Source organism: Neophocaena asiaeorientalis, unplaced genomic scaffold (genome assembly GCF_003031525.2).
Source record: "Neophocaena asiaeorientalis asiaeorientalis breed wild unplaced genomic scaffold, Neophocaena_asiaeorientalis_V1.1 scaffold16, whole genome shotgun sequence".
In the NCBI taxonomy this organism is placed as follows: Eukaryota; Metazoa; Chordata; class Mammalia; order Artiodactyla; family Phocoenidae; genus Neophocaena; species Neophocaena asiaeorientalis.
In genome coordinates, this window is record NW_020175446.1 from 1,032,062 (window position 1) to 1,044,456 (window position 12,395).

At 41.5% G+C, this 12,395-nt stretch overlaps 1 protein-coding gene across 1 annotated transcript in view; it reads right to left on the reverse strand.

Annotated features, from left to right (window-relative positions):
- CSMD1 (CUB and Sushi multiple domains 1) overlaps window positions 1-12,395 on the reverse strand; it is a 1,745,896-nt gene that overhangs the window by 76,398 nt on the left and 1,657,103 nt on the right. Inside the window, exon 51 of the mRNA XM_024768064.1 lies at window positions 3,503-3,688. Coding sequence (XP_024623832.1) covers window positions 3,503-3,688 — 186 coding nt within the window. The remainder of the gene's footprint in view (window positions 1-3,502; window positions 3,689-12,395) is intronic.

Sequence of the window (12,395 nt, forward strand, 5' to 3'; positions counted from 1 at the left end):
TACATGCTAGATTAAAGACGCACCTTTTTTTTTTCTGTCTCTGGTCTCGGTTTTATAACATAGAAGACTTACAAATCATGAGAGAAATCAATTCCAAGAGGCAGAACAGCACAGACATCAGGAACAGGGCTCTCTGCTCAGGTTTCCTGGAACCAAATCCTGACTTGGCGACTCTGTCTGTGAGTCTGGCTACCTTAACCCATCTCCTCCTGGTTTGCATCTAAGTGATGTGATACCAAAACTGCATTCCTCATAAGGATTAAATGGGTTAATTTGTGTAAGGCTTTGGGAATCCAGCCTGGAAGATATAGGGGTCCAAGACTAGTCTTACATGAGCTACCATCCATGTGGTGTGAGCACCTAAACGTCTAATAGTCATCAGACTCATCCACCAGCTGGGTCACGTTCCCAGGTGGACTCTCGATAATATCTGCCTTTTGGAGAAGTGAGTTCAAAATAAAGAGTTTGCGAATTTTATCTTAATCACCATGAGAACTCTAGGGAGGATTTAGGCAGCGAAGTGTCATGTTGTGATTTTCATATGCTTAAAGATGAGTCGGCTGCTGTGAGAGGAGATTGTGGGGGTCATTTCATGGGTGTGGGTGGAGGTGACTTGGCGTGCACGGAAGTGACCTGAGTGGGCAGATGTGCTTCCTGGGTGGAGGTGATGGGACTCTATGTAATGAATGTGGGACGGGAGGAGGAGAGGCAGTGAGGAGGGGCTGGGGGAGTGTCCAGACTGCTGTCCTGAGCTCCATCCCCCGCCCCTGCATGTGGGTAGCCCAGAGCATCCTCAGATGCACAGCCTGGCTTCTGCTCCTGTTCTCTCTTCTGTGTTCTCCTTTGCCGCAATCTCTGGGCGTTTCTCAGGACTGTGGGGATTCTCGTATATTCTCTCCTTACACTAACACCACTTACCATGAGATCTACTTAATCCTAAAACTACCTCTTTGCGGCCAGTGGAATGCACAGCCTTGGCTCACCACAGCGCAGCGCATCCCTAGGCAGGTCCTGGCAACGTCACAACCACTGTGCTTTCGTGACGCCCAAAGCATCAGTACCGAGCCAAACGATCACTGCACAGCTTTACCGGTGGCAGCAGGGGACCTCCAACAGGGCCCTTCGACTACAACCAAACACTTCTCCAGATGCTTTTATGACATGACCAATCAAATGTATTTGGTTGCAAATTGTGAATTTTGTATATCTCAGTTACTTACTTTGTATTAAGTCAGTAAGATGAAGAAAACAATACCTTCTCCAGAGGACTACTGTTATCATTGAATGATGTAACACAAACAAATGTTTAGAGTTACCGTTCAGAAAGGTGGTTCTGATTATCGCCATCATCCCACCAGAACAAGCTCAGTTTCTGTGGCAGCGCCGTCTCCTCCATAAAGACTGACCCAGGGCTTCCCTGGTGGTGCAGTGGTTGAGAGTCCAAGGCACACTCGTTACTTCCCCTGTGTCTGTCACCTCTCCCCACAGTGTTTACATCAGGCCATCTGTCTAAGGCCCCGTGCAGATGAGCAGGCAGATGTCCTGGCAGAGCAGGGATGAGTTAGGGCGTGTGCAGGCCTCCCCCTAGGAGCAACTCCCTGGTTGCCCTGTGCCCAGAGGAGAGCCCTCACACACTTTACTGGTGGAATCCAAGACACGTTGTCTGCTCCCCTCTCTCTGAAACTCTGCTTCTCTCTTTCTTTATCCTCAAATCAGAACTTAAAAAGCTATGCTGTGCTTCTTTTTTCTCACAATTGTCATGTAGTTAACCCTTGTGCTGAATTTCTATGACGCCAATCCACTTATTGGCCGATGTAAACCACCTGCTTTGGAATTCTGGAGACCAGGCTCCAGATGGCAAATAAGCATATGAAAAGATGCTCCAAATCAAATGTCACTAGGGAAATGCAAACTAAAACAAGGAGACGCCACTACACACCTATTAGAAGGGCCAAAATCCAGAGCATTGACAACATCAAATGCTGGCGAGGGTGCGGAGCAACGGGAACTCTCGTCACTGCTGGCGGGGATGCAGAGGTGGGAATACAGCTACTTTGGAAGTCAGTTGGGCAGTTTCTCACAAAACTAAACATACTCTTATCATATAATCCAGCAACCATGCTCCTTGGTATTTACCCAAAGGATTTGAAAACTTATGTCCACAAAAACCTATACACGGATGTTTATAGCAGCTTTATTCATAATTGCCAAAACTTAGAAGCAACCAAGATGTCACTCAGCAAGTAAATGGATACAAACGGTGGTTCATCTGACAATGGAATATTATTCAGCTAAAAAGAAATGAGCTATCAGGCCATGAAAAGACATGACAAATCCTTAAATGCATATTACTAAGTGAAAGAAGCCAATCCGAAAAGGCTACTGTGTGATTCTAACTATATGACAGTCTGGAAAAGGCAAAACTATAGAGACAGTAAAAAGATTAGTGGTTGCCAGGAGTTGAGGGGTAGGGATTGTCTCAACAGTGCCTTACTGACTCTCAGGAATGCAATAATTATTTGCAAAAAAGAAAAAAACAGGTTAAAATGACGGCAAGGAAAATAAAACGTATGGAGGAAAGTCGATTATTTTTTGTAAACATTTATATATGCATACCTAAAATGTTCAAATAATTTTAACATGACCAAAACACTATACACAAAAACGTCAATATATTAATATTATAATAGAAGCCCATGAGATCTATTTTGCAAATATCTTAAGAGCAAAAATATTGTATATGTAGAAATACTATGTAGTTTTCAATTTTTAGAAACTAAGCAGATTATTTCCAATTTGAGGCAGTTTTGTAGAGCAGCAATGAAACTCTTGGTATAAATTGTGTGTGTAGGCATGTACGTGTGTGTGTGTGTGTGTGAACTTTTGTTCTTTTTGGCTTTGTGTTATGGACTTGATTATTATTTTTTAAGACGAGTTTGAGAATGAACCCAAACTTTTGACCCTTTTAAGAATATTATTACATACTGTAAATAGCATTCCAGAAAACCTACCCCACTTCACAAATCAGTGATATATTTATTGAGCATCAGTGTGTTATGCAGAACGGGTGATAAAAAAATAGACTGGGCATTGCCTTGAACCTCACGGAACTTCCAGTGAGATGGGAGATGCAGAGGAAGCTCGTGTTGAATTACGTTTTAATGTTTTGTGTAGAGTGCTTAGTTTCTCAATATCCTCTTGATTGCACCCCCCCAAAGTGAAAATGGCAGCACAGTCAGGATTTGCTGTGTAAATTTCATGGTCTAGGTGCTGATGGAACCAACATGATTCCATATGACTCACCTTCAAGACTGCAGAGCTTATGGTAAATGGTCAGAGTGGCTGATATGGAATAAACTGGCATTAACATGACCACACTGCCAGAGACGAGCCCTCACACGCTGTGGGAGAGGATCTCGCACTTTGGAGCCTAGAGTTCTCACCAGCGCATTCTGTTCCTCTTTAGATCTGCAAAGTCGGGCATGAGCGTTAGAACACTTACCTTTACACGTTGGGGGCTTCCCCCTGTTACTCCACAATCCATCTTCTTGACACACAGCTGTAGCCTGTTGACCAGCGTCCAGCTTAAAGCCCTCGTTACACTCATAGGTCACTTTACTATCCAACGTGAACTCATTCCCCGTGAATGAGCCGTTTCCTGGGGACTCCGGGATTCCACAGGACACAGCTGAAAAGAAATGAAGGAAGCACAGGGTTATTCTGACAGATTATGAAATTTTCCTCTTTTCTTTTTCTACTTTTCATCTCAAAGATGTATAAAAACTGTTAGATATTTGCATTTCTCACGTGTGTCATAAGTATGCACATTTCCAAAGTTGTAAGGGTCTTAAGAGTGAATGGGAAACAATGGAAAATGGGTCAAAATACAGTATCTTTAAATTTATTATTCTAGAAGGTATGTCTGATAGCTCTCACGCAGTTTAATCACATGGACACGCCTTATTATATGGCCGTGGTCAAGAGAACAGTGTGACGCATTCTACTTTATTTAATACTAGAAAGAAAGCATAGAATAATATCTCTACCATCACAAATGTATCACCATATTGATCCCTTGGTTTCGAGACTTCATAGGAATCAGAGAAAAGAATGGCCCACCTCAGGTCTCAAAAACCTCCCTCAGCTTAAGTCTTCCCGCCCACCAACTCGCCAAAGACTCATTTTCCTTAAAGCACCAGGAAATTCTGTTAAACGGCAAATATTACCTTAGCTAAGAGCATCAAAGCATCCATTGTCATAAAATGTATTAGTTATAAACTATCTGTCAGAAAACAGGTCTGCAGAACTAAGTAATTAAGGGGAGATCTTAGAACAGAAGGCTCAGTCCTCCAGAGATACGCAGGCTAGCTTTTACGTGAAAAGGTCAGGCAAGAAAGGGGTGTGAATGAAAAAGAAATTTTTAAAAACTAGTAAGATGGAGGGAGAGGTCAATATGAGCACTTCCTTCTTAAATTTGCTAGCTCTGATCCAGACTTATCTGCTACGAGATAAACAAACAAACAAAAACAATTCTCAAGTTAAATAAGTTACAGTAAGGAACACAGAGTAATGCAAGGGGATAAGAAGGAATTCCCAACAACACACCCAATTCAGGCGCTCTTGTCAAAGGGAAGCTCTGCAATCACTAAATTAAGGATCTTCTTTTACTCAATCAAAACCTAAGATATTATGGATTTTAAGTCATCATGAGTTTTAAATTTAGATTATTTAAAGATTTTCCCACAGATTACAATGAGAATATACACACAGTATGATAAAGCTGGAAGGACTGGTTGAAAGAGTTTACATAAAAATACAATTTACAGGTAAGGAAGAGAAAGATAAAATGACTTGCCTGGGTTAGCACAGCTACTTTGTTTAAAACCTGGGGCCGGGGACTTCCCTGGTGGTGCAGTGGTTAAGAACCTGCCTGCCAATGCAGGGGAAATGGGTTTAAGCCCTGCTCCAGGAAGATCCCACATGCCGTGGAGCAACTAAGCCCATGCACCACAACTACTGAGCCTATGCTCTAGAACCCACGAGCCACAACTACTGAGCCCGCACACCTAGAGCCCACGCTCCACCACAAGAGAAGCCACCATAATGAGAAGCCGGTGCACTGCAACGAAGAGTAGCCCCCGCTCACCGCAACTAGAGAAAGCCCGAGTGCAGCAAAGAAGACCCAATGCAGCCAAAAAGAGATAAGTAAATAAATTTATAAAAAACAACAGCAACAAGAAAAAGTAACACCTAGGGCTGGAGAACGGACCTGATTCCCAAGTGAGACCACCTTCTGCTCTACGGGAGCCCAGGCCACCTGTGGTTCAGTGTCAGTTTTTTGGTTGCTGTCTTTGTTATTTTTTCTTTATCAAAATCTTCAGTGAATGCAATGGGAAATTATCAGAGGAGTAAAAGAAAATGTAGTGCTGATAAAAATCAAACTTCTGGAAAGAGTCAAGCTCTAAAATTTCTCTTGTGCTTAAATTTATGATCAGCTATTTCAACCACCTGAAATATACATTGTGTGTGTGTGTGTGTGTGTGTGTGTGTGTGTGAGAGAGAGAGAGAGAAAGAGAGAGAGAGACAGAGAGAGAGAGAGAGAGAGAAGCATAATAAAAATTTGCAAATGGAAAACAAAAAAACATAGACATATGGACATCATTTTGGACAAAGTATTGAAAATAATTGAATTATAACCTTTGGCTTTCCAAAGCCGCTGCTTTGCCAAGGCAATGTATCAGTGTGAAGGCTGCTAAGTATTTTGCAAAATATTCAGCTCAAATTACTGAATGTAATAAATGTCCTTTACGATCAAGATCTCAGAGTATTGCCTGCCAATGTCTTGTCTCCTCACCATTTTCTCTGAGATTTCGCTCTAATAATCATTTGTTCATTCTCACAAACCTTAATTTCTCTGCCACTCACTGAAGCGTGCCCAGCGTCCTGCTTCCTTACAATTCTCATCTGGGGAGAACACCGAATGAAATGACATTTCTCTGGCAGGTTAAATGGGAAAGATGACATTCATTCTACAAGCACACAGGAAACCCTACCTTGAAAGGATTCAGACCCAGGAGGCCAAAACAGAACAGCTTTATAACTGCTTCTGTTAAATCTGGAAGCTTATTTCACAAGTGAACCCTGATTCCCAGGACTTAAGAAGGTCCCACTTCATGTTGTCTGATCAACAACTGGGAATCTTTTTTGGTCTCGAGCTGTAGGTTTTAGACCCTAGAGTGTCCTAACATCAGGCTATGTGGCACAGCTCAAAACAGAGGTTGGCACTCTATTAAAAATGGAATTCTTACACTTCTGATTCAATGAAGAACAGATGGAACAATTCTCATAGACTTATAAATTCAGGCTTATGGGATGAAGGCAGTTTTCTGCTAAAATCCGGTATTCATTCATCCAGAAATTCCGCATGATAACTATTACATGGCAGATATTCCTTAGATAATTTTTTAACGTCAGTTAGCTAAATGTATACAACTTGCAAGACCTGGAGAATTTTCTTACTTTTGGCATAGCTGAAGGGAGTAAAGTTTCTTGTGTTTCTGTTTGTTTTGTTTTTTATTGTACTAACATAGCTTTATATTGTCTGGCAACCCAGACCAACGATCACATCCTCATATCATGAAATTTACCTTCTGTTTGAGAGCACAGGTTTTAAAGTCAGACATCTGACTCAGCTCTAGCCTCTGGCATTCGCCAGCTCCATGACCTGAGTTACTTAATGACTCGTTTCACTGCTCTCAGGTTAATAATACTCACCCCAAAGGTAACTGTGGCGACTGCATGACGTCATGTGTACAACACCATTAGCACTGTACTGACACCATGTAGGCACTCAGTAAACGACAGAATATGAACTTTATGTGCACGCATCTATACACACCATTTTTACTTATTTCTTTTGTAAATACAGATATGAATTGCAAGGAACAACTCCTTTTTTTTTTTTTTTTTTTTTGTGGTATGCGGGCCTCTCACCGCTGTGGCCTCTCCAGTTGTGGAGCACAGGCTCCGGACATGCAGGCTCAGCGGCCACGGCTCACAGGCCCAGCTGCTCCGCGTCATGTGGGATTTTCCCAGACTGGGGCACGAACCCATGTCCCCTGCATCAGCAGGCAGACTCTCAACCACTGCACCACCAGGGAAGCCCGGAACAACTCCTTTTAATACATTTGTTAAAAGAGAGCACAATGTAAATCAGAAGGAAGCTGGTTTATTTCTATTACATATCTCATGAGAGAGTTGTCATTTTGGTTTCAAATAAATGGAAGACACTCCAATTTCCATTGTTGCAGCCTCCTTTAATAGTGCAAAATCCATGTGGGATTTTTTCTTTTCATACATAAGGCCATAAAAGGAGCAATTTTTCTTCTCTCTGCAAGTTTAAAACACTTCTCTTATTGTTTCCTACTTCTTTCAAATACTTGTTCTCCGAAACTTACAATGGCTCCTTCTTTCTGCTGCTCCTCAGAGGCTCCAACACCTCACCATTTGCTTTTCTTTTCTTTTTTCTTTTTTTTTTGTTTCCCCTTCAAAAAGCTCAGTGATTCCTGGGCTTGAACTATGGCCTTAGACTTGCGATTCTCATATCTTGACATCCATGTTATCACCAGCTGCCTACTGAATTTCCACTTGGGCTCTGCCCATGCCTCAAGCCAGATTTGTGCATATCCTAGGTTGGTAGCTGTCCCTCACACAGCTGTCCTGACAGGCTGCCTCAGTAAACTGTTCTCCCAGTAATTCGGTAAGTCGAGCAAGATCCTTTTTTTTCTTTGCGGTACGCGGGCCTCTCACTGCTGTGGCCTCTCCCGCTGTGGAGCACAGGCTCCAGATGCACAGGCTCAGCGGCCATGGCTCACGGGCCCAGCCGCTCCACGGCATGTGGGATCTTCCCGGACCGGACTACCAACCCGTGTTCCCTGCAGGCGGACTCTCAACCACTGCACCACCAGGGAAGCCCTAGCGAGATCCTTTGATTCAGCAGGAAGTAGGAGGGTTCTTTTCTCCTACTGCTCTCATGTGGTTGACTGACAATCATTGTCTGAATATTTAAAAGTTTACTTCACACTCTCTTTTTTCTCATTTCCCATTACCAGTATCCTAGTTCACATCCCCATTACCTCAAAATGGTCTATCTTTCTGTTATCTGGACCCCACTTGGAGGGCTAGGGCAAACCCAGAGGAAGGCCACCCATAACAGTATAAAACAGGGAAGAGAATGAGTGTCCTGAAGCAGGATTTCCTGTGGCCTGGTTAAGGTAAGAGGCATGGTAGGTAATAAGGTCTGAAATGGGGCATCCAGGAGGTAATCCAATAGGTACCCAGATCATAATCAAAAAGACAGAGCCCAACATCAAATATGATAGGACCATTGCCACGTATGAAGGACCGCTGATCAGCTCTGGAGCTGGAGGGATGGACAGCAGATGAAATGCACGGTAGGGAAGAGGATGTGGTGAGAGGTGCAGAAGGGGATCTGAGCTGCAAGAAAAAACGGCAACCCTCTCTCACACTCTGCCCCAGGTGCATGGAAGGAAAAAGCCAGTTTCCCAAATGGTGACCTGTGAACTGCTGAGGGGTCTTAAGTATACACTGCAAGCATATGAGAGTTTCTGATTAAGACTTATATGTATATATGTGTGCCTTTACATATGTATGTGCACATCTAGTCAAAAATTATGAGAATATTCTAGATTGTCTAGATTACTGTCTATAATTGGGTTCTACTATATATCAGGGCCTGCATTTGCTCTTGTATTTATAATCATGTTGGAGCCAAGTAATTTGTTGTAATCTAAGGAGAAAAATACCAGAGGCAGATAATATAGAAATCATGGGCCTGCTTCTAGTGAAAGCCAAATGACTTTACAGCAGGTAATAAAAATATAAGCTATATAGTTGTTCATATGGTGAAAATGATAAAAAGGTTGATTCTTAATATATGTATGTATGTATATATATATATATATATATGGATATGGATATATGTACATACACACAAATACTACAGAGTAGCATCCATTAGTAACATATCACTTTTCAAGTTATAATTGAGATTAAGAAAAACATTATCAGGCTTCCCTGGTGGCTCAGTGGTTAAGAATCTGCCTGTCAATGCAGGGGACACGGGTTTCAGTCCTGGTCGGGGAAGATCCCACATGCTGTGGAGCAACTAAGCCCGTGCACCACAACTACTGAGCCTGCGCTCTAGAGCCCGTGAGCCACAACTACTGAGCCCACGTGCTGCAACTACTGAAGTCTGCGCGCCCTAGAACCTGTGCTCTGCAGTGAGAAGCCACTGCAATAAGAAGCCCACACACTGCAATGAAGAGTAGCCCCTGCTCGCTGCAACTAGAGAAAGCCCGCGTGCAGCAACAAAGACTCAATGCAGCCAAAAATAAATAAATAAATAAAAATTAAAAAAAAAATTATCATCCAACTGGTTAAATCATTTTCTAACTTGAATTTTATAGGTTTTATATGCATTTAATTTTCAAGTACAAATGCATAAGCATAATATGTTTGTGTATGTTTAATAACAGTAGAAGAATTCAATTCAAAACTAGGCACATGAAAATATTTTATAAAATACTGATTTAAAAGATCCATAAATGATGTGGGCTTGTATTGTATATGTACATATATCTATGTATGTATGTGTAAGCAGATGTACATATGTATATACAATCATGTATGAAACAATATCTACATCTTACTTTACATAGGACTTACAGTTTATATATCATTTTCACACCATGCTTTTTCATTCATTGTTTACCACAAGCCTACTAAGTAAGAGACCTTATTCTATTTTCTTACTGATAAAGATACAGATGCTAGATTTTTTTTATGATTTGTCCCAAGTCTAACACTCACTAACTCAAAGACTGAGGTCTCAAACCCATGTCTGCTGAATTTAGATAGAACCTTCTATTGCATTTCAATAGATTCCTAGACCATTATAATTGTCTATTTTCAATTTTATACCTGCCAGATTAGCCTTCATTAATGTTTTCATAACTTCATGCTCATTTTAAAACTATACAGTAGTTTCCTTTTTCCTATAACATTAAACTACTGTTTTTGGCTTCCAAGGCCAACCAAAATCTCCTTCTGAGTCCCCATAATTTTCCACTCCCCCGAAAACTGAGCTGTGTGTGTGGCCAGCTGACCCTAAGAACCCACTCCCCCTGGCTGGCTCACCCTCACTTCCTCACCTTAGTTTTTTGGTGTCTTTCCAACAAATGCCCTCCCTCGTCTGTGCCTATTTAAGCCCAAGATAGCAGACTGGTTTCATTCCGTGTGTCTTACTCTGATTGGTAGAATTACTGGGTGGAAGAGTTTTTTGTTGTTGTTTTTTTTTTAAATTTAGCAAGTATTTATCTGAAGTAAAGTCCTGCTTCCCAGAGACATGGGAATGCAGTTTCTGCAGCTGTCTGTGTAAGTATTACCTTGGGCACAGCCTTCCTAAAATTACTATAACTTTGAAATAAATACCAATAGGGCTTCAACAGTGCCTTCTGGTGTCCATGGCATCAGATTATCACCAAGACGCCTCTTCTTGGGTGGATGTTCAACATATACACATATTTTGTGATGGTAACATTTCACTATCGACTTTCTTGAAACAGAAAATTACAGCTTTGTTTTCCAGGAATACGCACTTTTTTGGTACTAACTGCTGTCAAGTGGGTTAATTGTCAAATAAAAGTACTAAAATTAAACATGAAATATATGGTTGTGGATTTACCGTGCAGTAAATCCCAAACCTCTAGCAAGAGCATTTGTACCAGTGTTTCTTACACTTTAAAGTATGTATGAATCCCAGGGATGTTGATTACATGCGTATTCTGAATCCACAGATCTGGGATGGGGTTTGAGGCTGCTTCTCTAACGAGCTGTATGGTCTCGGAGGATGAAGGGTTCAGACCATCCTAAATGCTCCCTGGAAGGCTGCTAAGCCTTCCAGTTGGAATGCACTTGGTTTTTATCATCAAGCACCTTCCCTGACAGGGAGGTGCTGTGCTGGGTATGGAAACACCTGAGGAAAGATGGATGTGTTGTGGATGGTTTTCTTCCCGCTTACCCTGCAGCTGGCTGAGAATTCTGTCCCCATTTAAATGAGACTCTGGCAGATCTGCAAGTGCAAGAGAAGGCCTGCTAAGCCTATGGGAGCCCATTTTAAAGCAGCCACTAATAACAACGACCAAGAATAACAGTAACAGTTCATTAAGATGGAAAGTAAAGAGAAAAATACAAAGCAGCCTAAGAAGCCAGCACACCAGACACAGAGAAATGCTGTCCTTGATAAATAAGATACATATTCCCTCAAATAGGAAGCTTTGCTTTTATTACAAGGAGATCCTTGCACTTCCCCCCAAGCTGCTCTCTACACCGACACATGCTTTTAAAGCAAAACCTGGGGACATTCTCTGTTAACAATTTATGAAAAATGATCTTTGGATCAGTAGTTCTTGAGTTTCAGCCCCAAATCTGTAACCTATGATCTGTGTGACTCAGAGCATATACTTTAAAAATCTTTGATCCTCAATTTCCTCATTTGTATTAAAGAAGGGCAAACTCAAAGTACTTTTTGAGAAATTTAAAATCTACAAAGTGCTTTGCTCTGTAAATAAAGTTCATTACCATATGAAAATGGACTCACCCATAATTTGAACATGACCATATCCATCCACTCATTCATTCATTTTATCTACTCTGCCAATCTCTGTCTTATAACTGGTGCATTGAGACCACTTACATTTATTGTAATTATTAATATGTTAAGACTTATGTCTGCCATTTTATTTTTTTGTTTCTGTTTTCTTTTCCTGCCTTCCTGTGAGTTACTTGAACAGTTTTTGAACTTCATTTTGGTTTACCTACAGTAGTTAATTTTTGGCATATCTCTTTGTATAGCTTTTTTCAGTCATTGTTCCAGGTATTGACTATATGTACACAACTTCTCAAGTCTATTATTGTCGATATCTTACCAGTTTGAGGGATGTGTAGAAATCTTACATTCTTTTATATCCCTTTATCCACCCCTATTAATAATATCTTTTAATTATGTTTTTCTGTATACATTGAGAACTACATTAGGTAATGTTATAATTTTTGCTACTGTTGTCAAACACAATTTAAAACACTCAAAAAGAAAATGAGGGCTTCCCTGGTGGCACAGTGGTTGAGAGTCCGCCTGCTGATGCAGGGGACGTGGGTTCATGCCCCGGTCCGGGAAGATCCCACATGCTGCGGAGCGGCTAGGCCCGTGAGCCATGGTCGCTGAGCCTGCATTTCTGGAGCCTGTGCTCCACAACGGGAGAGGCCACGACAGTGAGAGGCCCACGTACCGCAAAAAAAAAAAAAAAAAAAAAAAA